Genomic DNA, 26453 nt, shown 5'->3' with positions numbered 1-26453 from the left:
GAATACTCTGTACCCTGTCAATATTTCTTTGTCCATCACTTAGTGATATATTTTATTTATACCTTTCAACATAGATTTCTATTTCATTAACAGTTTTTTCTTGTTTTTCTAAGTTTCTTTCTTCACCCCTTATATGTCATTCATACCATACTGATCTGCCTATGTTTGCTTAGTAAAATTAATGCTCAAGTTTCATGTGCTCAAGATTGTAAGGCACCTAAAGGTTGCTACCTTTCTTCTCTCTTCCTCCCCTTTCCTCCTGGTCAGCCTTCTCTTCCCACTCTCTCACTTTATCCTTCTGCCCCTTATAACCTCAGACTAACACTGGACTATACACAATAGTCTGTCAGTGAGTGCCAGTAATTAAACAAAATGCAGTTTAGATAAAAATACCAAAATTGTTTTAAATACATATGGTTGAATACTTCAATATTTATTTTCAAAGATGGACCTTTCTTCTTCTGGCAAATTAATTGGAATGGATAACATTCTTTAAATACTACATTGTTATAGGTCAAGTTCCAAATGACTTCCTGTTTATGCCTCCCTCCACTTCTCCAGCTCCCTTTAGTAGTATCCTCATTAAAATGTTGCCAGAGAGGTCTCATCAACTGCCTGCAGGATAGTGGGAGAAAGACCAGATGATTTCTAGAACTGGAAATTAAGGAAGGCAAATCATAAAAATGGTTAAACTTACCCAATCATCTTTCTTTTGGAAGGTGGGCATGTCTAAAGTTTGGCAAAATTCTTGCTGTGCTCAGAGTGGATTTTCTATAAATTTAGGATTTTACATTACACAATAAGATGTATTACATTTCATAATTATTTTTTTAGTTGCAATAGTGCTAGAACCATTTCGTGAATTTTTAAAAATTCAAATTCCTTCTTAGACAGGCGCAATTTGTTTTAGTTGTGTATATTGGACATACAGTTAAACTGAACTGCTTTAAGTCTATCCTGTTACAGTTTGCTAAGATTCAAAATTTATCCTTTGTTCTTTAAGGAAGTGATAGACTGTCTGGAAATATTCTAAACTATTTTATTTTATATCAAACATAATTCTTAAATATTATGTATAGAATCCCATGCATAAATCATCTCTGTAAAAATAAAAATCAGTTCAGTATTGTTACTGTAAAACCCTATGAAATATATTGCAATGAATTTTGCAGTATCTTACTCCCAACATTTCCTAAATGAAAAAAAAGCAACACATCATAAAAAGCTTCCAGTTTTTACTTTCCTAAAAGTTATGTTGTAAGAATTATTTTTTGTTTAAATATATTTTTATTGATTTCAGAGAGGAAGAGGGAGAGAGAGATAGAAACATCAATGATGAGAGAGAATCATTGATTGGCTGCCTCCTGCATGCTCCACACTGGGGATTGAGCCCACAACCCGGGCATATGTCCTTACCTGGAATCGAACCATGACCTCCTGGTTCATAGGTCGACACTCAACCACTGAGCCATGCCAGCCAGGCAGAATAATTATTTCTTTATATAGCTCAGTATGGGGACCAAAAGCAGAAAGTTAAGAAAAAATGGTCACTTCTAGTGCAAATATATTAATTCAGTATTTAGTACTTTTGTACAATGCTTTCAATCATAGCACTGTGTTACATTTTAATGTTGAGATCGTTGTGCATTCACACATTTTAAAGAAGTTAATTCCACATTTTCCCAATTAAATACAAATGCAATATCTCACTTTATTATTAGCTTTGTGAGCTATAGGGATTGTGCTTTGCCTAGCTATTGGTAAATATCCAATAAACATTTGTTGAATGCTTGAAGGAATGAAGAATCTAGACTCCTGCTACCACAACTGATATCATTATTTTTATTTATTTTTATCTTATTGTCACATCAAAACGAATTTAACTTCTTTGGACCACTATCCATTTTTGCCCTCCTTCCTGCCTGCCTCTGAGGAAGATGGTCCTAAAGTTAATCCACTTACAGGATTCAGCATACAAACATGCCAACATCTTTCCTACCTTCAAAAACAACAAAATTAGGACCTGACCAGCTACCCATCTGTCCTCTCCCCTCATAGCCAAGCTTCTTGAAAAAAGCATATCTCTTTCCTCACTTTTAGTTCACTCATTTCACTTCATAATTCAGTTTCTGGGACTCCACTCTGGCATCAGACACCAGGCATTTCAATCTCAGCATTGCCTTTTGCCAGCTTGTGACCACAGGCAGGTCTTACAACCTCTAACAGGACAGACCTCATAGGCTGTCACAAAAATTGAGGTAATATATTTAAAATGGACTTCTGTATTGACTGGCACATAGTAAATGTTCGTAAATTGTCACATAGAAAGAGAATTTAACTTCTTTTGGAAATTAAATAATAGTTATTTTTACTGATTAAAAGTATACTAGGAGTTCAGAGATGAAAACATTGGTATGGGCTTAAGAAATTTTACTTTACCTAACATTCTTTAGTTTAGGAAATTAGACTCAGAGAGGTTAAGCAGTCAAAGAAAGTTTCATGAAGGAGGTAAAATTTGAGTTGGATTTTAAAGGATAACAGTAATTTACATCTATTGAATAATTACTGTGAGCCAGAGACTACTGTAAATGCTTTTCATGTTTACTTTACTTAATCCTCAAAACATTCCTCAAAAATGTGAGGTAGCATTTCAATAGAAATAGATGATCTGAAGCCAGACAGAGAGAATAGAGGGAGGAATGAATGAAAACCTGGAGACAGGAAAGACATTCTGATTTCTACAGATGTTGAGATGAGATAATGAAGAGCTTGTTTTAGGCAGTAATGAGAATCAATATTGGACAGAGCACAGGAAAATTATGAGGCCTTCACAGCCATGCCACACACACATATAAAAAGAAAATGAAAGGCTTTATGGGATGGAAAAATAAAAAGCAGTTATAAAGAAATGATTTTGGGAAAGGGGGGTTGGGCACTTTGATTTGGTGACATGCACTATGAAGCCCTGAAGAGCAGATTGAACTGGATTCTTCACATCCCCAGAGTCCCATAATCTCTACCAGCCATGATGAGTTCTTACTAGCCACTATTAGAATACCAGCACAGTGTCCTATGTAGTAATGAAGTAATCAAAACTGAATTGGGCCCAGTGTTGCTCAGTGGTTGAGCATCAACCCATGAACCAAGAGGTCACTGGTTTGATTCCTGGTCAGAGCACATGCTCAGGTTGTGGGCTCAATCCCCAGTGTGTGGTGTGCAGGAGGCACCTAATTAGTGTTTCTCTCTCCTCCCTTCCTCGCTCTAAAATCAATAAAAACATCTTTAAAAATTTTTTTTTAATGAATTGGATTGGAGGTTGTTTCTAGGTGGGACTATGGTTACAATAGTAATGGAAATAATGAGGCAAATCACAGAAACAATTTCAAAGGAGAACTAAGAGGAATTGGGCACGTATTAGACATTAGCTAATATTAGATCTATATTTCAGGTTTATTATATACTAGAGGCCCGGTGCACAAAAATTTGTGCACTGGCGGGGGGGGGGGGGTCCCTTGGCCCGGCCTGTGCCCTCTCGCAGTCTGGGACCCCTTGGGAGATAACAACCTGCTGGCTTAGGCCTACTCCCGAGTGGCAGAGGGCAGGCCCAATCCCTAGGTGCAGCCCCTGGTCGGGCTCAGAGCATGGCTGATTAGGGATTTGGGGCACCGCCCCCTGTCATGCACAGAGCAGGGCGTATCGGGAGGTTGCTATGCCACCCTCAGTCACGCTCAGGGTAGGGCCGATTGGGGGGTTGGGGAGCTCCCCCCTGTCACGCACAGAGCAGGGCCGATCAGGGTGTTGAGGAGCTCCCCCGTCACTCACAGAGTAGGGCCTATAGGGGAGTTGGGGCACCGTCCCGTCACACACAGAGCAGGGCAGATCAGGGGGTTGGCGCGCCGCACCCTGTCACACTCAAGGCAGGGTCGATGGGGAGGTTATGGCTCTACCCCATCACACACAGAGCAGGGCCCGTGGGGGGCGGTTGGAGTGCCGCCCTCTATCACCCACAGAGCAGGGCCGATCAGGGGGTTGGGGCGCCACACCCTGTCACACACAGAACCGCAGGGCGATCAGGGGGTTGGGGAGCTACCCCCTATCAGGCACAGAGCAGGGCTCATCAGGGGGTTGGGGTGCCTTCCCGTCACGAACAGAGCAGGGCGGATAGGGAGGTTGTGGCCCCGCCCCTGTCACACACAGAACCACAGGACAATCAGAGGGTTTGGGCGCTGCCCCGGTGCTGGGAGGCCTTGCGGCTCCGCTGATCCCAGTGCTGGGAGGCATATTACCCTTTTATTATATAGAATAGAGGCCTGGTGCACAGGTGGGGGCTGGCTGGTTTGCCCTGAAGGGTGTCCTGGATCAGGGTGGGGGTCCCCACTGGGGTGCCTGGCTAGCCTGGATGAGGGGATGATGGCTCTTTGCAGCTGGTCACACACCCTTCAGGGTGGGGGTCCCCACTGGGGTCCCTGGCCAGTCTGGGTGAGAGGCTGAGGGCTGTTTTCAGGCTGGCGGGTGACTGAAGCTCCCAACAGCTCCTTTTTTTCTTTTTTTATTCTGGGCCAGCTTTAGCTCTAAGGCTTGGCTCCAGCTCTTAGGCCTCTGCTGCTGAAAGCAGGTATCTGGTTTGTTTGGGTTCTATAATCAAAACACTGTTTCAACTCCAGCTCTGAGATCCCGGCTGGCTGAAAGCAGGTTTCTGGGGTTTTGTTTAGCTTCTATATTTGTAACAATGTTTCAAACTGCAAGCTCAGAGGCCAGCAGCTGCAGGCGGGAAACGTTGGAGTCCTCCGTCACTGAAGCAAGCAAGCCTCATGTTCGCTTCAAGCTTCCTGGCTGCCGGCCACCATCTTGGCTGGCAGTTAATTTGCATATCACCCTGATTAGCCAATGGGAAGGGTAGCAGAGTGACACCAATTTGCATGTTTCTCTTTTATTAGTGTAGATAGCAACCAGTGTTGGAGCAGTTGCATTTAACACATTTTAGTTTGTTGTTGCTGTATTTGAAATGAAATGAATCACATTTCAGGGTAATGATACTATAAGTAATTATTTTTACCACTAAAATTTGTCTCTTTACTTTCTGCTCCTACTCCCTTGATCCAAGTTCTTCTCAGTTTCCCCTGGATTGTTGTTGGAGTTTCCTCTGAACTCTGGCCAAATAAACCTTCTCATCTTCAAGCATATCTCCCACCCTTTTGTTCATACAATTTCCATCGCCCATGAATACCCTTTCTTCTACCATTTCATTCCCATTACCAATTGGAATCCTTGTCATCCTTCAGAACCAAATCACCTGCTGTCTTCTCCATGATTCTGATAATCCCAGCTAGAACTGACAGCTTTTCTTTCTGAACTCCCACAGCACTGCATCTGGTCAGTTGGTTAACTGGGTATCCCTTTATCAACATTTTATTTGTATCCCAATGATGATGGTACTGTGTGTTACCTATTCAATAAATGTTTACGACATGAATTAAAAGTATTTTAAAAACTGCAAATCCCTTTCCAAACAAGAAGTTTTCCTTTGAGGTAAGTTAGTAGTCAGCTTTACATTAGTATGTATCTTTTGTAATATTGAAAATGTCACATCACCATTGTTGGGGATACTTAGACAAAGAGGGGACTTTATGTTGGGAATAGAAAAAGTTAAAGACTGTGCAGGATTAGCCATTTTTGCAAGGAACCTTTTGGTTGGATAAAGGCTGAAGAAAAAAGCCTGAACCTGAACCTTTATTGCTGCACTCCTGTCCCTTAGGAGGGAGGAGAGTGAACTGAATATAAGGACTTCAGCCTAGCTAGTGTGGCTCAACCTATGAATGGTTTGATTCCCAGTGAGGGCACATGCCTGGTTTGAGGGTTCAATTCCTAGTAGGAGACATGCAGGAGGCAGTCGATCAATGATTCTCATCGTTGATGTTTCTATATCTCCCCCCTCTCTAAAATCAATAAAAACATATTTTAAAAGAAAAAAAGGATTTCAGCCTTTGGGTTCTTGGAAACCCAGGGCATTGGCTTGGATGGGGAACTGATACAGAAAGAAAATGTCTCTTAGCAGGCATATTATCTGCAAAAGGTCAAGCTCAATTTTAAGCATCTCTTTCAACCTGTTTGGGAGGTGATTCTACAATTTCTAGGGAACAAGAAACTTAGTCGTATGATGCCCATTTTTACTAGTATAGGATGTGGAAAATGTTATCCATAGGCTGTTATTTTTAATGAAGGTTAAAAATATATTTGTTTCCTTGGTGGTTCATTCATGACTTACTACTCATTTTGCTCTATAAAGTCTTGGGTTCTTCAATCAACCAAATTCTACTAGGATTTTACTGTAGGCTGGAGAGGGCTACTATACTAATATTCAGCCAATGTTTTCAGAACTATGAAACCTGCCTAAATAGATGCCATATTCCACAGTGCAATTGGCAATTCTTGAGGATCCTAGATTGTGACATGCACTCTTGTGGCTCTGAGTCTTTACCCATGCTGCTTCCCTTGACTAAAATACCTTTCTTCTTTTTTTTGCAATGTTAACCCATACTTATCCTACATAATTTTTACACAGATATCATCCCCTCCAAAAAGCCTTCCCTGAATGCTTTCATTAGAGCCACTTTCCATGATTGGGTGCCACTCCTGCCTGTTTCCATGGTAGCCTGGGCTTTCATCAAAATACTCACCTCTGGTGTGGCAGTTGCCATCCACAGGTCCTCCTCCCACTGTGTAAGCTCCTCTAGGAGCCTTGTAGGTGTTAAGTAATGAGCAGCATAATTCCAAGGCCCTGGGGGTTCAATAACTGTTCATTGAATGAATAAATGCAGTCTTATAGGAAATGTAATGGAAATCCCTCTACCCGGCAGATGTGAGTTGTCAATATTAGTTGTCGGATAATTTTGGAGAACTGTCACTATGTTCTCCTTATCTTCTCCCCACCTGGTAACTAGTAGATAAACAAGCCTGAAAGGGTCCTATCCAACTCACTATTTAAGAATAGTTATTATTTTTACTATGTAGATCCCCGGGAGAAGAACAGATTTAAACATTTTTGTGTCTCAGTGAACATCTGAAGTTTTGCTGCCAAACTAACTAAACCCACCTCAACAGTCTTTCTGATTTTTAAAATAGTCCACTGGAAAAAGCTCTCTGGGGATACCCATTTTCATTTGTAATATAAATCAAGTGTTAACAATCTATCACATCCACCTAGATCTCTTCTAATAATTCAGCTTTTCCTGTTTTTTGTTTTTTTCTAGATTTGGCAGGAGTGCTACAGGTATTTATGATTCAATTGTATAGTTTTTCACAGAACAAATGATAAGAATAAGTGTGAACCGATAATTATGTTGAAGCAGCATTTCCTTTCAGGACAATCATGAGCTACCTATAAAGAATTGGCTCTAAAATCTTGAAAACAGGTCTTGCTTTAAATTTTCCCCTGAAGGGTCTAGTGGCTGATAATTATTCCCTTTGCTTCAATTATAATAAAAGGGCGAGAATGGTTTGATAAAATGTAAAATTAAAAACACACACACACACACAAAAAAAAACCCCAGCAAAAACCCTATTTTGGGTCAGAGTAGGATGACAGCCCTTAGTCCTGGGCCGGTGGGTGGCACTAACCAGTGATGGGGTGCGATGCCTGTGAACTGTTGTAATCCAGAGTTTCATAACATAAAAACAACTGCTGACGAAAGTTCACCTGAAGTAGCATTTTGCCCCTAATTTCGTTTGCATATTTTTGTTTTAAAGACCTAATGCGTAACGATAACGACGCCTCACCCACCACCTCGCGAGCGCCGCTCCTGACCCGCCGCCCCCGGCCGCGGTCCAGGTTCGCCCGCCCCTCGCGCCGGCCGGGCGGGGGGCACAGGTGCCCGAGCGCGGCGACCGGGCCGCAGCGCCGCCCCGCGCTTCTCCCGCCGCGGCCTTTCGGGAGTCCCGGGGCGCGGGGACTGGCCCTGCGCCTTCGCCCGTCAGCCTACGGCGCCGCGAGGGAGCGAGCGTGAGAACGTGAGCGTGTACGGAGAGCGAGCGGCGGCCCGGGGTGTGGGCCCGGCGTCCGGGAGCCCGGGCCCCGGCCGGTCCTGCCGCCTCCGCCGCGCGAGGGCGGGGGCCGCGAGCAGCTAGGCGCGGCCGGCGGGCGCCGGGGGTTGACGGGACGCGCGCTCCGGGCCGGCGCCCGTTCGAGCCCGCGCCCCTCCCCCCCCTCCGCGTGCCCGCGCCGCTGCGCGATGCAGTGTGGGGAATGGCTGGGGTTGGCTGAAGAGCGCACAGTGGAGTTTTAATGTCCGCCATGTTGGCCATGGCGTATTGAAGGGAGCGAGCGAGAGAGGCGCGGAGCGGCACAGCCTCCCACCCTCCCGGCTGCTGTTAAGGCCCGGACGGCGAGCTCTGCGCTCCGCCCCTCAAGTCCCCGGCAGCGGTAGACGAGTGGGGACCGATCCCCAGGTTCTCCATGATCCCGCTGGCCGGGGCCGTTTCCCCAGAGCAGAGAGGTATCTGCTGCGCCTGAGATGAGTAAACTGTCGTTTCGGGCGCGGGCGCTAGACGCCTCGAAGCCGCTGCCGGTTTTCCGCTGTGAGGATCTGCCCGACCTGCACGAATACGCCTCGATAAACCGAGCCGTGCCGCAGATGCCCACCGGAATGGAGAAGGAAGAGGAGTCGGTACGTGTTAACTCCCCTGTCCGACCCACCGCCAGGCCCCGCTCCCTCCGCTGCCGGCGGCGGCGGCGGAGCACCAAACCCACACAAAATGGCCGCCATCTTCTCTCTGCCGCCGACTCTCAGTCGTTGCCGGCCCTTTACCCCGCTTCCCCTGGCCTTGAATCCCGGCCGCCGCGGCTAGGCGGGACCTCCTCTGAGGCCGCCCGCCGACTCTGGCTACTTGTACCCGGGTCCTACGGAGTTCGGTAGCCCGAAAGGCACAAAGGGGTCACGTGACGAAGCTGCCGGCAGCCATTTTGTGGTCTCAGTGGTCGGGTTGGGCCTTGTGCTTCTGGAGACGGGAACGGGCTCGGTCGCGGTGGGGGTGCGGCGCGCCGGGTGTGAGGTGGACCCGCCTGCAGGCCGCTTCGTGGGCCACTGGGTGGCGCTCTAGGGCCGCCTCGGCTTTCGCGCGCCTCCGGCGCCTGTGAGCTCAGGTTCTGTGCACCGAGGGGGCGTTTCACTTCCTGGTGGCCTGGGAATGTGGGGCCCCGTGTGGAGCCTTCGGAGGCTTCAGTGTTGCTTGCAGGTCTTTGAGACTTGATCGCCCCTCCCTGCAACCAAGTGTTGAAGGGACTGCATGTTTGCCCCGACGACTCTTTCAAAGCAGATTTTCTGTGTACTTGGCACTTCTGCATCCATTCCCCCCCAGTTCTAGGTAGTGGAAGGATGATAAACTACTGTCTCTGAGTTTTTCTCTGATCCTTGAGAATATGTTGCAGATGATTGCAGATATTTTTATTAGTACGTGGCTCGGCTAAAACCTGTAATTTTATTATCAGGTTTCGTTTTGTGTGTTTTTTAAATCAAGTTTTAAGTTCGCGTGCTAATTTCTCATCACGGGGGAGAAAACACCCACTTTCAAGTAGATAGTACAGATCTAAATTTCAAAACGGACCCTTTCTTATCCGTAGCCTTGCTAAAGAAACCTTAATGTTAAGATGTCTAATTAGGATGGGTTTCAGTATTTAAATATTTACAGCTAATAGACATTGCATCATAGCTGTGGCTTTACCTTGTCGTGAAGTTGGGTTCACACACAAGGATAATAGAATCTTCCTCTCATTTCCCCCAGATCCTTGACAGTATAACTTGGTGACTTCTAATCCTAAGGAATTGCATACCTTGGTTTTTAGGTACAGCCGTTTAAACAGGGTGCAGTGTATTGACAGTTAAAGGAAGTCTAGGAATCGCTGGATTTGTGCCCTACAATTTTGTTGTGGAAAATTGTACTGTAATATCTCTATTTGGTACTGTAAGAATTTTAAATGTAGAAATTACACTCTGTAATGTTGATTTTGAAAATAAAGCTGTTTAAACTGGGTTGTTTAACCTTTTAAAGTAAAACAGTTGTGACAGTCGAATGTTACTTTGCAGAGTAGTGTCTTAATTATCACTTTACAGGTAAGCTAAATAATAAGTGTATGGAGTAGTGGAGATTGTCAGTACATTATGAGATAGAACCTTTTATTTTACTTGTATCATCTTTAGTGCAGAATGGTGCCATTTGTTTATTTTTAAATAAGTGATTTGTTTTTAAAAATTAAAGTACTTGTGACTGCAGAATCTTGTCTTTTGGTTTTATTTTTGTTTCTGTTTATAAGTCTTACAGATAATACTTTAAATTTGGGGTGTTGCAGTTACACTGCCCTGGAAATTAATTTGTAGTTCTTGTTTTGCAGCCAAGGAAGGGAAGAGCCTTGATAAAAGCAATATAGCACTGTAGTACACTTAGAAATTTAGTTAAGTCGAGCTTTAGTTAAAAGTCTTCGGCAATCCCAAGAGCAACAGCCTGAAATCAGAGTTGACTTCAGCTGAAGTATCAATATGCTTTTTAAATTTTACAGATAATTCTTGTGCACTGAAATAATTCTGAATTTTATAGTGCAATAGGTATCATTAGTTTGTAACATGTGGAGACCCTATTTTTGAGGGACATGAGGGGTGTTTTTTTTCACACAACCTTTTTCTGTCATCTGTTTAGAATTTATTTCACTTCACATCCAACTAAAACTCTGATCTGTGAAGCATAGACCTCAAGAATAGATAATGAACTTAATAGAAGAATGTGAACAGTACCAGGTAAACAGCTGCTTTCCAATCCTGTGGTTCATGCTGGTAGTTAATGGCTGTATAAATCACAATAATGAAAGTAGCATGTTACACAATTATGAAAATGTATACTAAGAATAAAGGTCATTGAATTGAGTCAACCTTAGAAAAAAACTTTTTGATAATTTGCTGATACAGTGATATACTTCTTTACAAAAACAAAGGGTTAAAACAAACTTTTGCCTTTGATTGACACATTGGTTATGGTGTCTTTTAGGTAGGAGAGACCCAGAACCTGAATCGAATGTCCCATAATCCAATGTTGATCAAAGGTGGCACAGATTTAGATGAGGAAAGTTTTGTGTACACCACCTCATTAAGAAAGCATTTCATGATCAAAATGTATCTGCAAAATTGTCAAGTGAGCTATACCTAAAATATGGTAATTGCTACCATATTTTGTTTCTATGGTAAACTTGACTGAAATTCTACATCTTAACACTGGGAAAATAACACTTATTAATGTACTCCCATTTAACCAATTTTTATAATACAAGCTTAATACACTGACATAATGAGGCATGCCTCTTAATTTTTTAAAATATATTTTATTGATTTTAGAAAGGGAGAGGGAGAGAGAGATAGAAACATCAATGATGAGAGAGAATCATTGATTGGCTGCCTCCTGCACGCCCCCTACTGGGGATCAAGCCCGCAACCCAGGCATGTGCCCTTGGCTGGAATTGAACCTGAGACCCTTCAGTCCGCAGGCTGACTGACGCTCTATCCATTGAACCAAACCAGCTAGGGCATGCTTCTTAATTTTTAAGAAACTAAGTAGAATTCTCCTCTTCCCCCCTAAATGAATTTTTCTCAGCTTTGGAATTTAGTTATTAGTGTTTTGTTGTTGTAGAATTGAAAAGTAATTTCAGATTATAATAGAGGGACTTGATCGAGATCATAGCTGATAGGGATTAAATGTTTGAATTGATGTAATGTGTTGTAACTTGGTAAATCAAAAAGTAACAGTTGAAGGTTTTAATTTAATGAGTTAACAGGAGTAATTTTCAAATCCTAGGAAGTCAGTAGACTCAGCTGTCAATATGAGATAAATGAGTCCCTTTAGGGGTGAAAAGGACAGAAGTTAAAGCATTTGGGGAGGGGGCAAATGTTGCACCATTATAATATTTTTCCCCGTTATAATATTTTAACTTTTTAAAAAATATTATAATCTTAACTTTAAGGTCTTAACTTTAAAATTAGAAGTGTTAAAATAATGTTTAGTGCCACAGTTTTACCTTTAATTGAAAGGAAACTTTTCTAAGATGTCAGTAGTATTAACTTTTAAAAAATTATTCTGAAAATGTTGGCTTTAAAGTGATATTTAACAAATTGGAGTTACCTGGTTCCTAGAGTGGTTTAACTTATTTCAATGGGATGAATGCAGGCTGTGTGGCTGCATTTATTATAAGGGACAGAGAAGAGCCGTTCTTGTCCTTGCTTAGACGCTATGTGATGTAATTAAGATGTTGATGGTTTCACATTGATATTACCCTATACAGCCACCTTAGAATTGGGGTCTAGCCGGCGAAGACCAACACCTAGTTTAAATTTGGTTCTAATTAGATGGAATAGTGTCATACGCTATGCTTTCTCTCCTCTTAAAACTATATTCTTCATTACTGGCCCAGTATACAATCTTATTAAACCCAAGTTAAGGACCGTTTACAAAGCAGATAGGTGGTTTTTGTTTTAATTAGGAGGAAATTGAAAATATATACATATCTCTGACACGAGAAAAAATGGTTAAACACTACATTTTCAAAACAACAAAAATCTAGTTTTTTGTTTTTTATAAAAATAAGTTTAAATTACTTTAAGTTATAAGTTTAAAAGTTTGATTTCTCACTTTTGAAAGAAATTAATATATTTCCTTTAAAATTTTGTAAACCAAGGTTTTTTTAATCCAGATAAAATCACAAGTAATTGAGAAACAATGATAAAATCTAATTTCAACTTTTACCCTGCCCAAGATATTTTTGAATAGAAGTTTCTAAGTTGGGGTTTTGAGAGTTACATGAAATGATTACCATAATATGTATATAAAATTTTTGATGGTATATTTTTCTAGGGAGAAAGTTCATATTTGTCAGCAATTTCTCAAAGTGTTGGAAAATTGGTGGGTGGGGCTGGAGGCATGGAGAAAGCTCAAAGATCTATGCTGTAGAAGTTTCAAATGGAGTTACTTTGGTTTTATCAGAATGGCAGTTATTACATGGACTTAATTAGAAGATAATTGAAAAATTAAAGACTCAAGAAGAGACAAAAGGAACCTCTCAAAAACTATCATACTTGGGTGCCTAAAGTATTAATATTAGCTCCTGTTTCAGTGTTCTATTTGATATTTAAAAATTTGGATTAGTACCATTTGTACTTTCATTTTCTTATAAAATAATAATAATGAAAACTAATGGGCTTATATGTAGCTAATGGTGTTTGTGGGTGCTTTGTGGTATGTAATGGAATTTGTGCTGAACTATCTTTTCTCTGTTAATCAACAGGACTTAATTAAAAGTACCATCTAAATACAGGGTAGCTTAATTCTGTAAACAAGGAATAATAATCTGTGCTTACAAATTCATGAATTTGTGGCTAGGATTAAATATTAAACCAGCCACTCCTACTATGGACTCGGTTTCAGTTTTATCTTTTTCATTCTACCACATCATGGTATGTAGTAGTAGTCATTGTAAAGAAATATGTGTATGTATGTGCATATATAATGGCAGGAGTTTTTGTTTGTATATGTAAATGTGTGGTTCTGATTATAAGGTTCAGTTTTCCTGAAAAGTTAAGGGGGCTTGTTATCAGCAATTGGTAATTGGTTAAAACAGTAATGGAAAGCAGAAGGTAGGATTTTACAAAGGGCAATCATGCCATGAAATAATGGTATAGTTTGTGATTTTACTTCTTAAAAGAAGTCAACTCACAGCTCCGGCTGGTGTGGCTTGATTGGTCATCGTGCTGTGCACCGAAGGTTTGACAGTTCCATTACAGGCCAGGGCACATGTCCAGGTTTCAGGCTTGATCCCTGGTGGGCAGCCGAAGAATGTTCCCCTCTGACATCAGTGTTTCTCTCTCTCTCTCCCTCTTTCCCTCCCTATCTACCTCTCTAAAAATCAATTGAATATCTTTTAAATTTTGAGAAAAAAAGATTTGGGAATCAAACAAACTATGAGCCTCTTAAGTGCATAAGTGGCATAAAACACAGAAACAAAACTAGACAGAATATGTCTTATTTCTAAAGTAAACTCCTGAACTCTTAAAGTGTGACTGAACAATATAGTAACTTTTCTGTAAGAATAAATTTATGGGGAAATCAATGAGTAAAGTGATTCAAATGTTTTAAGCAACTTGCTAGAACTACTTTTTGAAGCTATGTTACCTTCAGTACATTTATAAATTGTGGCAGATCTAAGAAGTGAATTTCATCCACCAGCCCCACTGTAGTAGGTAGATGAAAAACAAAAGTTGTGTAGTTAATAAATCTAATATGACCGACCCATTGTCTGGAATTGTAGCTTTGATGAATGGGGATACAATCACTTCTTTAAAAGATAAAGTCCTTCCTTAGTTATTTGTTATGAAGGTTATCTTTAATAAGTTTGGTTCAATTTTGAATATGCATGTGACATAGTTTGCAGAATCTTGCAACAGATTATTAAAGCAAATCAGTTTGATTTAATTTCCTTCAGTAGAGCAAGTTCTGGCTGAAGAAATAGGATGTGGCCTTGCAGTGAATCCAAGGCAAAGATTATCTGAAGTTTAAATATCCTGTGAATGATTTAATATAGGCTCAAGTGTTTTCATATATTGGGATGAATTATTTTGGAGTTCATTTTTTAATTTTGAAATCATAATCAGCTCGACCAGTATGGCTCAGTGGTTGAACGTCAGACCATGCACCAAGAGGTCACCAGTTCAATTCCTGGTCAGGACACATGCCCGGGTTGTGGGCTCAATTCCCAATAGGGGCTGTGCAGGAAGCAGCCAATCAATGTTTATGCTTCCCTCTCATTGATGTTTCTATCTCTCACTACCTCTCCCTTCTTCTCTCTCTAAAATCAATAAAAACATTTTTTATATACATATCCTCTGAGAAAATGTACTTGTACTTTTTGAGGCCTTAGACAAGTCAGTTACTCTTACTAAATGAACTTCAGTATAAGGCAGTATATGTAAATATGCAGTACTGATGAATTTCATTATCAAATACTAATAGAATGTTTAGAATGGCCTTTTTTGTTGTTGATTCTCAAAAACTACTTGATTTTATTCAGTCCCTTGTATTTGGGATCATCAGATATAAACATGTTAGATGTGTTCTCTGTCCCTAAAGAGTTGTATTGCTATAGTCATAAAAAATAATCTTTAAGTTTAGGTAACTTTTAATTGGGAAAAGAATCAAACTGGGAGTTATTAGACTTAACTCATCCTGCTTCCAAAACTTTGTGCATACATGCTCCCACTCATCCAGGTTACGTTAACTGCAAAATGAAGTAGAACTATGATTGTTTCCTGTTTTGGGTATATTGTGTTACCACTATATTTGTTTCCAAATGTGTATTATGTGTTTATAATTAATCATTAAATCTTGAATTAGTTAGTGACTTCTGCATATTATATGAACATAATTTACAAAGAAGTAGTCTGGGTGCATAGATAGCTGGTTTCCGTTTTATAAATTGTGGCAGATATAAAAAGTGAATTTCATCCATCAGTCCCACTGTATGTAGTAGGTAGATCAAAAATAAAGTTGTGTAGTTAATAAATCTAATATGACCCATTGTGACTAAATCCTCTTCTAGAGGATTTAATGAATATAAATGGATGCAGTAGTCACAGAATGCTTTTAGTGTTATGAGAATTTTAAATGAGAGCCAGAATTTTGTAGTGATGGTTGCAAATTTCTGCTTTACCCATAAGATAATATAATCTGAAGGGGAAACAAAATATAAATATGACTATTTTGAGATCTAAAGGAATAATTTGATCATTATTCTGAAAGTTCAGTGGGGATGTTTGAGGTAAGGTATGTTGTACAAAGGCTGAGAAAATACAGACATCATTTTCATTCACTTTTGTAGCAAATAGTTGTTGTGTATTTGCTATGAGCCAAAGACTGTTAAATAAAGGCCTTATGGATACAGTAGTGAATAAACAAGGTTCCTTTTTTCATAGGTCTCACATTCTAGAACATAGGCTCTATGAGGGCAAGAATTTTGCCTGTTTTATTCACAGTGTGTTTTCAGCACTTGAATTAGTGCCTGGCACATGTTAAGTGTTCAGTGTTTGTTTACTGAGTGACCAAATTCCAATGGGAAAATATAGACAAAAGGCAAATGAATAAAAGTAAAAAATATATATATAACACAACTCTTATGTGGCTTTGGAACAAGATAATACAGAATTTCAGGTGGAAGGAGGAGAATATAGTTTCCTTTGCATATGGTCAAGGAACATTTCACCTGAACTTTGAATGGTGTGAATGAGCCAGCCTGTGAAGACCTGGATGATGAACATTACAGGCAGAGAGACTTCCACATGCAGAGAGCCTGAGGTAGGCACAGAAAGCTGTTATGAATAGAGCAAAGTGAAAAAAGGGTTGAATAGTATGAGGTGAGGACCCAAAGGTAGTCGGGGGGTCCATGTCTGTAGACAAATACAGGGAGTTTTGATTATTTTGAAATAACCCATTAGAGAGTTTCAGGCAAGGGGAATGACATGATCTGAATTATGTTTTTTAAGATTATTCTCCTTATCGTGTGGACAATGAGTCATATTGGGCAAGAGTGAAAGTTGATGGTTTTAATTTATTGTGGAGATGAAGAGATATGGGTAAATTTGAGATGTATTTTGAAGGTAGAGCCAAAAGAACTTGTTGAGCAATTTGAGTGGACTAGATGGGGGAAAAGAATCAAAGATTAACGATTTTTACCTTGAACAGCTGGGTGGATAAGTGATTGGACCACATACTGAGATAGGGAAAATTAGTGGAGGGAGGATATAGAAAGGATGGACTGTTAGTCATCCGTATCCTATCTAATATAAGAGTAATATGCAAATTAACCATCACTTCATGATAAAGATGGCAGCACCCACAGCCAATGAGGGAATATGCAAATTGATGTGACAAAGATGGAGGCGCCGGCCGGAGCCACGGAGCCAGCCAGAGTGGGTGGGAAGCAGCGGCTTGGGTTCCTTGGTTGCCCCAGCCGGCTCCGTGGCTGCCACCCAGACAAAGCCATAGTGGCAGGGCCGAGGCAGAGCCAGTTAGGGGTGATCAGGCCAGGAGCAGAGGGCAGTTGGGGGTGATCAGGCGGTGGGGGATTTTGGGGACAAGCAGGCCGCCAGGGGGGCCCAGATGGGGGTGAGCAAGCCTGTAGGGGGGGTGCAGTTGGGGCCGAGCAGGCCGGCGGAGGGGGTGCAGTAGGGAACGAGCAGGCCGGTTGGGGGGGGGTAGTAGTCGGCGAGCAGGCCATCATGGGGGACAGTTGGGGGGTGATCAGGCCACCAGGGAGGTGCAGTTGGGTGCAAGCAGGCTGGCAGGGGGCAGGTGGGTGTGATCAGGTTGGCGGGGGGGTGGGGGGGAATTAGGGCAAGCAGGCTGGCGGGGGGCAGTTGGGTGTGATCAGGTTGGTGGGGGGGGGCAGTTGGGGGCAATCAGGCCAGCAAAGGGGGGCAGTTGGGAGTGAGAAGGCTGGTGGGGGGGGCAGTTGGGGGCAAGAAGGCTGGCAGGCAGAGTGGTTAGAGGCGATCAGACAGGCAGGCAGGTGAGCGGTTAGGAGTCAACGGTTTGGGATTGCGAGAGGGATGTCCCAGTTTGGAGAGGGTGCAGGCCGTATGAATTTCATGCACCAGGCCACTAGTTTAATTAGAATATGCAAGAATGTACTGCATTAAAGCAGTTTGCACAAGAGGTGTATAATCTGAAAGTCTTTAGTGTATAAATACTTTTAAAGCTGTGCCCTGGAGTTCAGGTAGAAGAGGAGCTATTAGTGAAGTAGGAAGAAAATGAGGATAAATGTTTCAAGGAGGGGAAGAATATTGACTATGTCCCCTGGAAAGATGAGTAAGGGAAAGTGGCTGTTTAATTTAAGTGGTGGGAAGAAAAGTCCAATTTGAATAATAGAAAAGAATGAACGGTGCATAAAGGGGTCACAACAAATAGAGATGACTCTCTGGAATAGTTCTCCTATGAAAAGGAGTAGAAAGAAAATAAGGTGGGAGCTGGAGCATCAACAAATGGTTTCTTTTAAAAAATTACAAAGTTCTAAAACAAGGGGTGGGAAGCAAAGCTGAGCCTTCGAATTTTCTAGTTACTATCTAGAAAATTTCCAGGCTGCAAGTATAAGTAAGGGAGGTGAAAGTGGCTTCAGAGTACGGCACAAGAGATGCACAGAGAGATCCCCGTAAGTCTCAGCTGAAAGTTGATCTGTGAGGAAACTCCTGAGGCTGGGGGGAAAGCAACTGGAAGGAAGGAGGAGGAACAGTCCTCGGAGCTCACAAAAGACTGGAAATACTGTATGTTGTATACTCACAGCTGGAGTGGAAAGCCCTCCTAACATAATGAGCATCACATAAGAGTTCTCAGAAGGATTATTTCCTTAGTAGTAGAGAGTCAACTTAGCTTTAGACTAAAGACTGTTCTGTACTCCCCTAACAAAGATTAAACTCTAGCCTCAGAAGGATAACATTAATTTCAAGTAATTTAACTGTGTCCCAGAATAAAGCCCAACAATGTTTAAAGGAGTACTAAAAGTTTTTACAACAAAGTTTAATGTTTGGGACCCAATTAAAAAATTAGCAGGCATGCAAAGAAACTGGAGAATATAATGGGTAATTAAGGAGAAATTAATAAAAAGACATAGCTATAACCCAGGTAATAGAATTAGTAGATAAAAATGTTAAAATAGCTATTATAAATAAAAATGTTATTAAAACTATATAATAGAATGAAATCATTAAAAAGGATAAAATTGTCCTATCCCTTCTCCTCCTACTCCAGGACTTTGCTCCTAAAAACTATTTTCTGTTTCTCTCCTGGATCAGCTAATTAGAGCAATTAGTTGATAAAGTTGGCAGTGGAAGGATGAGGTAGTTTATCCTATGATTCTATTTTCTCTATGAAGTATGAGATTAGGTCATCACCTCAGAGTGAGGGGACCTTGAGAGAGAGACAAAGGTAAGTGTGGGAAAGCTAACCTACTGGAGAAATGTGGTAGTATTGGTGAATTAGCTGAGGGGTATTTGTGATCATTTAAAGTGAGACCAGTTAGCCCTGGTCAGTGTGGCTCAGTTGGTTGGAGCTTCATTGCATGCGTCAAAAAGTCGCTGATTAGATTCTTGGTTCAGGGCACATGACCAGGTTGCAGTCCTGGACCATACAGGAAGCAACCAATCTCTCTCTCTCTCTCTCTTCTCCCTCCCTCCCTCCCTCCCTCCCTCCCTCCCTCCCTCCCTCTCCCTACCCTTTACCCTCTACCCTTTACCCTCCTCTCTCTTTAAAATCAATGAAAACATAAAAAATAAATAAAGTGAGACCAGTTAGCTCATTTGGGTAATTGAATGTAAGTACTGAACTTGATTGAGTTCAAACACAAAATAGGTATTCTATCTAATAATAGACAAACATGGTAATTGACCGAACCTTCGCTATGCCTCCCATTGGCTAATCAGTGAGATATGCAAATTAACCCAACCAAGATGGTGGCTGGAAGCCACGCAGCTTGAAGCCAGCAGGAGGCTTGCTTGCTCCAGTGATGGAGGAAGCCAAGGTTCCCTGCCTGCTGCGGCCTGGCTCTGAGCTCCGAAAGCAACAAAGTTTCAATTATAGAAGGTAAATAAATCCCAGAATAAAAATTTTTAAAAAGAAAAAAAGGAGAGGCTGGGAGCTTCAGTCGCCGGCCAGCCTGAAAACGGCTCCCAATCCCTCACCCAGACTTGCCAGGCACCCCAGTGGGGACCCCCACCCTGAAGAGGGTGTGACCAGCTGCACACAGCCATCAGCCCCTCACCCAGGCTGGCCAGGCACCCCAGTGGGGAACCCCACCCTGATCCAGGACACCCTTCAGGGTAAACCAGCCGCCCCCGCCCCCCCTAGTGCACCAGGCCTCTAACCTATATAGTAAAAGGGTAATATGCAAACTGACCCTAACAGCAGAAAGACTGGGAATGACTGGTCACTATGACACACACTGACTACCAGGGGGCAGATGCTCAATGCAGGAGCTGCCCTCTGGTGGTCAATGCGCTCCCACATAGGGGAGCTCTGCTCAGCCACAAGCCAGGCTGATGGCTGCCAGTACAGCGGTGGTGGTGGGAGCCTCCCCTGCCTCAGCAGCGCTAAGGATGTCCGACTGCAGCTTAGGTCTGCTCCCTGCTTTCAAGTGGACATCCCCCGAGGGCTGCCGGGCTGCCAGAGGGATGTCTGATTGCCAGCTTAGGCCCAATCCCCCGGGGAGCAGGCCTAAGCCAGCAGGTAGTCATCCCCCCGAGGAGTCCCAGACTGCGAGAGGGCACAGGCTGGGCTGAGGGACCCCACCCCCCCCGAGTGCACAAATTTTTGTTCACTGGGCCTCTAGTATAATAATGTTTTTCTAGGGTTACTCAGAAAATACGAAGGAAAAGAAGATTGAGGTAGATTATCATGATAATAGATCTTGGGATCTAAACTGGCTAAGCAGGGGAAAAAAGACAACAGGTAGCTGATGAAAAGTGGGGAAGTGGTAGAACTCAGTGGAACAGAGAACTCTATGAAATAGCTTTGTTGGACTAGGTGAAACTAAATGGGAAGGGTAGTTGTTAATGAATGAGATGTTTGAATTTAGATTTTAGAGGTGGCACAATTAGTGAAAACAAGATCTAGAGTATAAACACAGGAGTGGTGACTGAGGTAGAGAAAAGAGAAAAGATTAGTGTGGGTGAGATGGTCATGGTACTAGATGTATGTATCATCCATACAGATATTGTCACTAAGAATGATACCAGAAATGTAGTAGTAGTTGAAAAGACTGTGAGCTCTGTGACCAAGAGAGTGTATATGACAACTTTAGAAGGGTTATGATTTTTGAATGGACAACAATAAAAGGACTAGCAATGGAAAGGGAAGCAAGAGGATAAATACTTAACCCATCTGTTAGTATGTGAGACATGGGAAAATAAATGGTTTCTGCTCAAAAGGGCTATAGTATAGGGAGTACTGTTTTTAGAAGACAGTGACAGGCTTCAGGTCGGGCAAGAAAATGAGGGAATATTAAAAGAAGTTGAGAGGGAAACCAAGATGGCAGTGTAGATAAACGCTGGTACTCGCTGCCTCCCACAACCACATCAAAATTACAATTAAAATACAGAACAACCATGATTCAGAACCACCTGAAAGCTGGCTAAATGGATGTCCTACAACTAAGAAGTAAAGAAGAAAGCACATTGAGACTGATAGGAGGGGCAGAAGCATGGAATGGACTGGGCTGGCACCCACATGAGCTATTTTTTTTAAATCTAGAGGGAGATTATTCCTACTGAGGCCTCTGGGGGGAGCAAGGGGTCCCAGCTCCACACCTAATTCCCCACCCAGGGCCCCAGAGCTGGGAAGAGAAGTCCCTGTAACTTTGGGCTATAAAAACCAGTGGGGATTGTGGCTAAAGGACAGAGAAGCTGCTGGAGACTCGAGTGTTCCTCTTACAGGACCGGGCACAAATTTATTCGGACTCACTTCCTCTGAGCTCCAGCGAGCCAAGAGGCATTGGGGGCCTAGACACATCTGGGAGAAACTAGCTTGTCTGGCATTAGGGCAGGAACTTGGGGGCCCCTTTTTACCAGACAGAGGTGCTTGCAGGGGTCATTATTCCTAGGCTGAGACCTCCCCTGTCCCAGGGCTGACTGGCAACCATATCTCAGTCCCCATCAACCTGGAGCACACTGTTCCACCCTGGTGATTCCCTGAGACCCTGATCCATCCAGTTTGCATCACTACCCAAGTAGCAGCTTTTCCATATGAATGGCCTGTCCTTACTCAGGCTTCAGACTTGGCTAAAATTCTCTCAAAGAAGCTGCAGCTGGTGACAGTGTGTCCCAAACCTGTCAAAGGCCCAAGACTCAGCACTAGCACCAGCCTGCCTTGCTTCACAGCTGGGCCTTGCCTGGGCACTTTCAAACCCGATACAAATAGGAGGAAGCTGCAGATCTCTCTGTAGCTCCTGCCGAGTGGCACCAAGCAGTGGCTGACTTTGCACCTCCCTGGAAAACCAAAAGCCATGCTCCTGGTGGACAGTTTCAGACCATAGCAGATTACAACTCTACACATCCACAAGAAACACACTCAAGGGGCAGACTCAGAGAGCACCATAGCCCTACTGAAGCAAGTCCTGCTCCATAGGGGTGTCTCCTGCATAGCAGCTCTTCCACTGTAGTCACAGATGGTCCTCACAGCCAGTTGGTCTGGATGTCAGTTCCTCCCAGTGACACCAACAGCAATCAGGCCTTAATTACACGACTGCACACAGCCCACAAAGGCGCATACCTAGAGTGCCCAGCTCAGGTGACTGGGGAGACTGAACCACTGGGCTCTACAGGACACCTGCTACACGAGGCCACTCTACCAACTCCAGGAGACATAGCAGCTCTACCCAGTACATAGAAACAAACTCAGGGAAGCAGCCAAAATGTGGAGACAAACATGTCACAAATGGAAGAAAGCAAATTAATTAACACAGTTCAAAACCACAGCTATACATTTACTTAAGGGTCTTCATGAGACCTTCAAGAGACTTAGTGAGACTTTAAAGGATATTAGTGAGAATGTCAAAGACATGAAAAAGGACCAGTCAGAAATTAAGCATACACTAACTGAAATGAATAATTTACAGGGATTCAACAGAAGATTCCAAGAATCAAATCAATGATTTGTAATATGAGGAAGCAAAAGACACCCAAGCAGAAGAGCAAAACGAACCCAAAAATATGAACATAGTATAATGAGCCTCTGGAAGAACTTCAAGTATACCAACGTTCACATTATGGGGGTAACAGAAGGAGAAGAAATAGAGCAAGATATTGGATACCTATTTGAAGAAATGTCAGAAAACTTACCCTGCTTGGTGAAAGAAACACAGTCCCAAACAAGAGGAACCCAAGGATTTGACAAGATTACCCAGCAAAGCTATCATTTAGAATTAAAGGTCAGATAAAGAACTTCACAGACAAGAAAAAGCTAAAGGAGTTCATCACCAACAAACCAGTATTACATGAAAAGTTGAAGGGTATTCTTTAAGAAGAGGAGGAAGAAGAACAAAAATAGGAACAATAAAATTGCAATAAATACATACCTATCAACAATTGAATCTAAAAACCAAAATAAACTATTAAGAAATCTAATAAACAGAATAAACTGGTGAATAAAATAGAATCAGAGGTATGGAAATGGAACATACAATTCTCAGAGGGAAGTGGGTGGGGGTGGGAAGAGATGGGCAGATATCTCTCTTTAGGTTCTTAGGTTAAGAGTAATTTGTATTTGAGAAGCTGTACTTACAGAACTACATCTGAGAAGGCTCTATGTACTTGAATCCAATGTCACTCTCAGGACATTCTGGAAACTTTGAGGATGCTTTTAATTGTCACAGTTTAGGGAAGACACTGCTGGGGCCAGGAACAGTGTAAGTTCCACCATGAAAAGGATTGTCCTGCAAAAACAAAGAATCACCCACATAACTTTTGACTATCCCATAGAATATCCCAGTAGGTGAAATTTGATGTAAATCAAGGCATTTGGATCTATGAATTCCTGTTAAAAGATTAGGATGCCCTCTTTATTCTGAAATGTTTATAGTTTCTTCTTAACTGGTCTCCCCACTCCATAGTTTTCAGATTTCTAAACCCTTCAAAGTTATCAGGGTGTTATTTTAAATATGTGAGTCTGGTTATTACTTTGATATCTAAAAATTCTTAAATTATTTATTTTTGTGGGAGAATAAAATGCAAAAACTTCTTAATGGGCTTTAATGTCCTTGGCCTTCGTATCCCAACTTTCCCTTGACTTTCCTTAAGCCCTGTATTACCTATTTATTGCTGCATAACAAATTACTCTCAAATTTAGCAGTTTAAGACAAAAAACACTTTCTTGTGTCACACAGTTTCTGAGGTCTAGGAGTCTCAGAGCAGCTTATCTGGATTAGAGTGGCCCAGGTTCCTTCACAAAGTATTAAGGGCTGCAGTCTTCTAAAGGCTTGAGTTCAATCACATAATTGCTAGCAACTTCAATTCCTTTTTGACTGGAGGCCTTTCTTCATGAGCTTCTCCATTATTGTATCAGTGTTATCACAGCATAGCAGCAGGCTTCACCCTAAGGTAGTAATACAGAAGACAAGAGAGGGCACTTAGGACAGAAACTACCGTCTTTTGTGACCTAACTAGAGGCCCGGTGTACGAAATTTGTGCACTCGAGGGGGTCCCTCAGCCTGACCAGCACCCTCTTGCAGTCCAGGGAGTGGGCCTAAGCTGTCCATCGGACATCCTTAGCGCTGCTGTGGGGGCAGGAGAGGCTTCAGCCACCGCCACTGCCACTGCACTCGCCAGCTGTGAGCCTGGCTTCTGGCTGAGCAGCGCTCCCTCTATGGGAGCATACTGACTATCTGGGGGCAGCTCCTGCTTTGAGCGTCTACCCCCTGGTGGTCAGTGTGTGTCATAGCTACCTGTCGTTCCACCGTTTGGTCATTTGCATATTAACCTTTTATATAGGATTTTGTAATCTACATACCTTCACTTCTGTCATATGCTATTGGTCATATAAACCAACCCTGGTAAAAATGTAGGAGGGAACTACACAGGCAGTGAATGCCTTGAGTTAGGGATCATTGGAGGCTGGCCACCACAATCTCCACATGCAGAATATTTTCATGTGGAAATATGAAAATATTTCCTCCCTAAACCCATCAAAGTCTCATCCCATTACAGTATCAGGTCACAGTCCAGAACAGCCATGGGCAAACTACGGCCCGCGGGCCGGATCCGACGGCCCGCGGGCCGGATCCGGCGGCCCGTTTGAAATGAATAAAACTAAAAAAAAAAAAGACCGTACCCTTTTATGTAATGATGTTTACTTTGAATTTATATTAGTTCACACAAACACTCCATCAATGCTTTTGTTCCGGCCCTCCGGTCCAGTTTAAGAACCCATTGTGGCCCTCAAGTCAAAAAGTTTGCCCACCCCTCGTCTAGAATATCCAAATTGGGTTCAGGTACAATGAGGCTTCTCAGATGTAGTTCAGTAAGTACAGCTTCTTAAATATAAACTCCTCTCAATCTAAGAACCCAAAGAGAGGTATCTGCCCATCTCCCCTCACATACTCAGTATATATAACATTAGGTTAGGCTTAGGATAATTATTTTTTGTTTTTTGTTTTAATTGTTTTATTGCTTAAAGTATTACAAAGAGTATTACATATGTCTCCTTTTTTCCCCCCCGCCCTTGACAATCCCCTGGCCTCCCCTACCCCCTAGTGTCTTATGTCCATTGGTTATGCTTATATGTATGCATACAAGTCCTTCGGTTGATCTCTTACCCACCCACCTCCTTCCCCCCAACCCTTCCCTGCCTTCCCGTTGTAGTTTGATAGTCTGTTCAAGGCTGTTCTACCTCTGTATCTATTTTTGTTCATAAGTTTATAATGGTCTTTATTATCCATGAGTGAGTGAGATCATGTGGTGTTTTTCCTTCATTGACTGGCTTATTTCACTCAGCATAATGCTCTCCAGTTCCATCCATGCTGTCGCAAATGGTAAGAATGCCTTCTTTTTTACAGCAGCATAATATTCATCATATAGATGTACCACAGTTTTCTAATCCATTCATTTGCTGATAGGCACCTAGGCTGTTTCCAGATCTTAGCTATGGTGAATTGTGGTGCTATGAACATAGGGGTGCATATATCCTTTCTGATTGTTGTTTCTGTTTTCTTGGGATATATTCCTAGAAGTGGGATCCCAGGGTCAAATGGGAGTTCCATTTGTAGTTTTTTGAGGAAACTCCATACTGTCTTCCATAGTGGCTGCACCACTCTGCATTCCCACCAGCAGTGCACAAGTGTTCCTTCTTCTCCACATCCTCTCCAGCACTTGTCGTTTGTTGATTTGTTTATGATAGCCAATCTGACAGGTGTGAGATGGTACCTCATTGTTGTTTTGATTTGCATCTCTCGGATGATTAGTGACTTTGAGCATGTTTTCATATGTCTCTTGGCTTTCTGAATGTCCTCTTTTGAAAGGTGTCTATTTTGGTCCTTTGCCCATTTATTTATTGGATTGTTTATCTTCCTTTTGTTAAGTTGTATGAGTTCCCTATAAATGTTGGAGATTAAACCCTTATCGGTGATAACATTGGCAAATATGTTTTCTCCCATGCAGTGGGCTTTCTTGTTGTTTCGTTGATGGTTTCTTTTGCTGTTCAGAAGCTTTTTATTTTGATGTAGTGCCATTTGTTTATTTTCTCTTTAGTTCCCAATGCCCTAGGAGCTGTATCGGTGAAAGGATAATTGTTATAAAACATTCGTATTCAAAGGAAGACAGAAGATAGGGGGGCAGGAGGCACAAGGATACTGTGCCTACTGGTATATAGCATTTCTGAAATCCAGTCAGGCAAAT

The 26453-nt window shown here is 42.3% G+C and overlaps 1 protein-coding gene across 6 annotated transcripts in view; it reads left to right on the top strand.

Moving 5' to 3' along the window:
* Positions 1-26453, top strand: part of EPC1 (enhancer of polycomb homolog 1) — a 112659-nt gene that overhangs the window by 27631 nt on the left and 58575 nt on the right. For 2 of the 6 annotated variants that reach the window (XM_059712687.1, XM_059712713.1), the window contains exon 1: positions 7873-8663. The exons of 1 other annotated variant lie outside the window; for it this stretch is intronic. In XM_059712687.1, the coding sequence (XP_059568670.1) occupies positions 8511-8663 (153 nt within the window). In that variant the 5' untranslated portion in view covers positions 7873-8510. Of the gene's footprint in view, positions 1-7872; positions 8664-26453 lie in introns of those variants that run through there. 3 more of the 6 variants (XM_059712678.1, XM_059712664.1, XM_059712671.1) reach the window with 3 other exon arrangements.

This window comes from Myotis daubentonii, chromosome 1 (assembly GCF_963259705.1).
Source record: "Myotis daubentonii chromosome 1, mMyoDau2.1, whole genome shotgun sequence".
Lineage (NCBI taxonomy): Eukaryota > Metazoa > Chordata > Mammalia > Chiroptera > Vespertilionidae > Myotis > Myotis daubentonii.
Note: the sequence above shows the minus strand (reverse complement) of the source record. Positions and strands in the feature narration are given on the sequence as shown.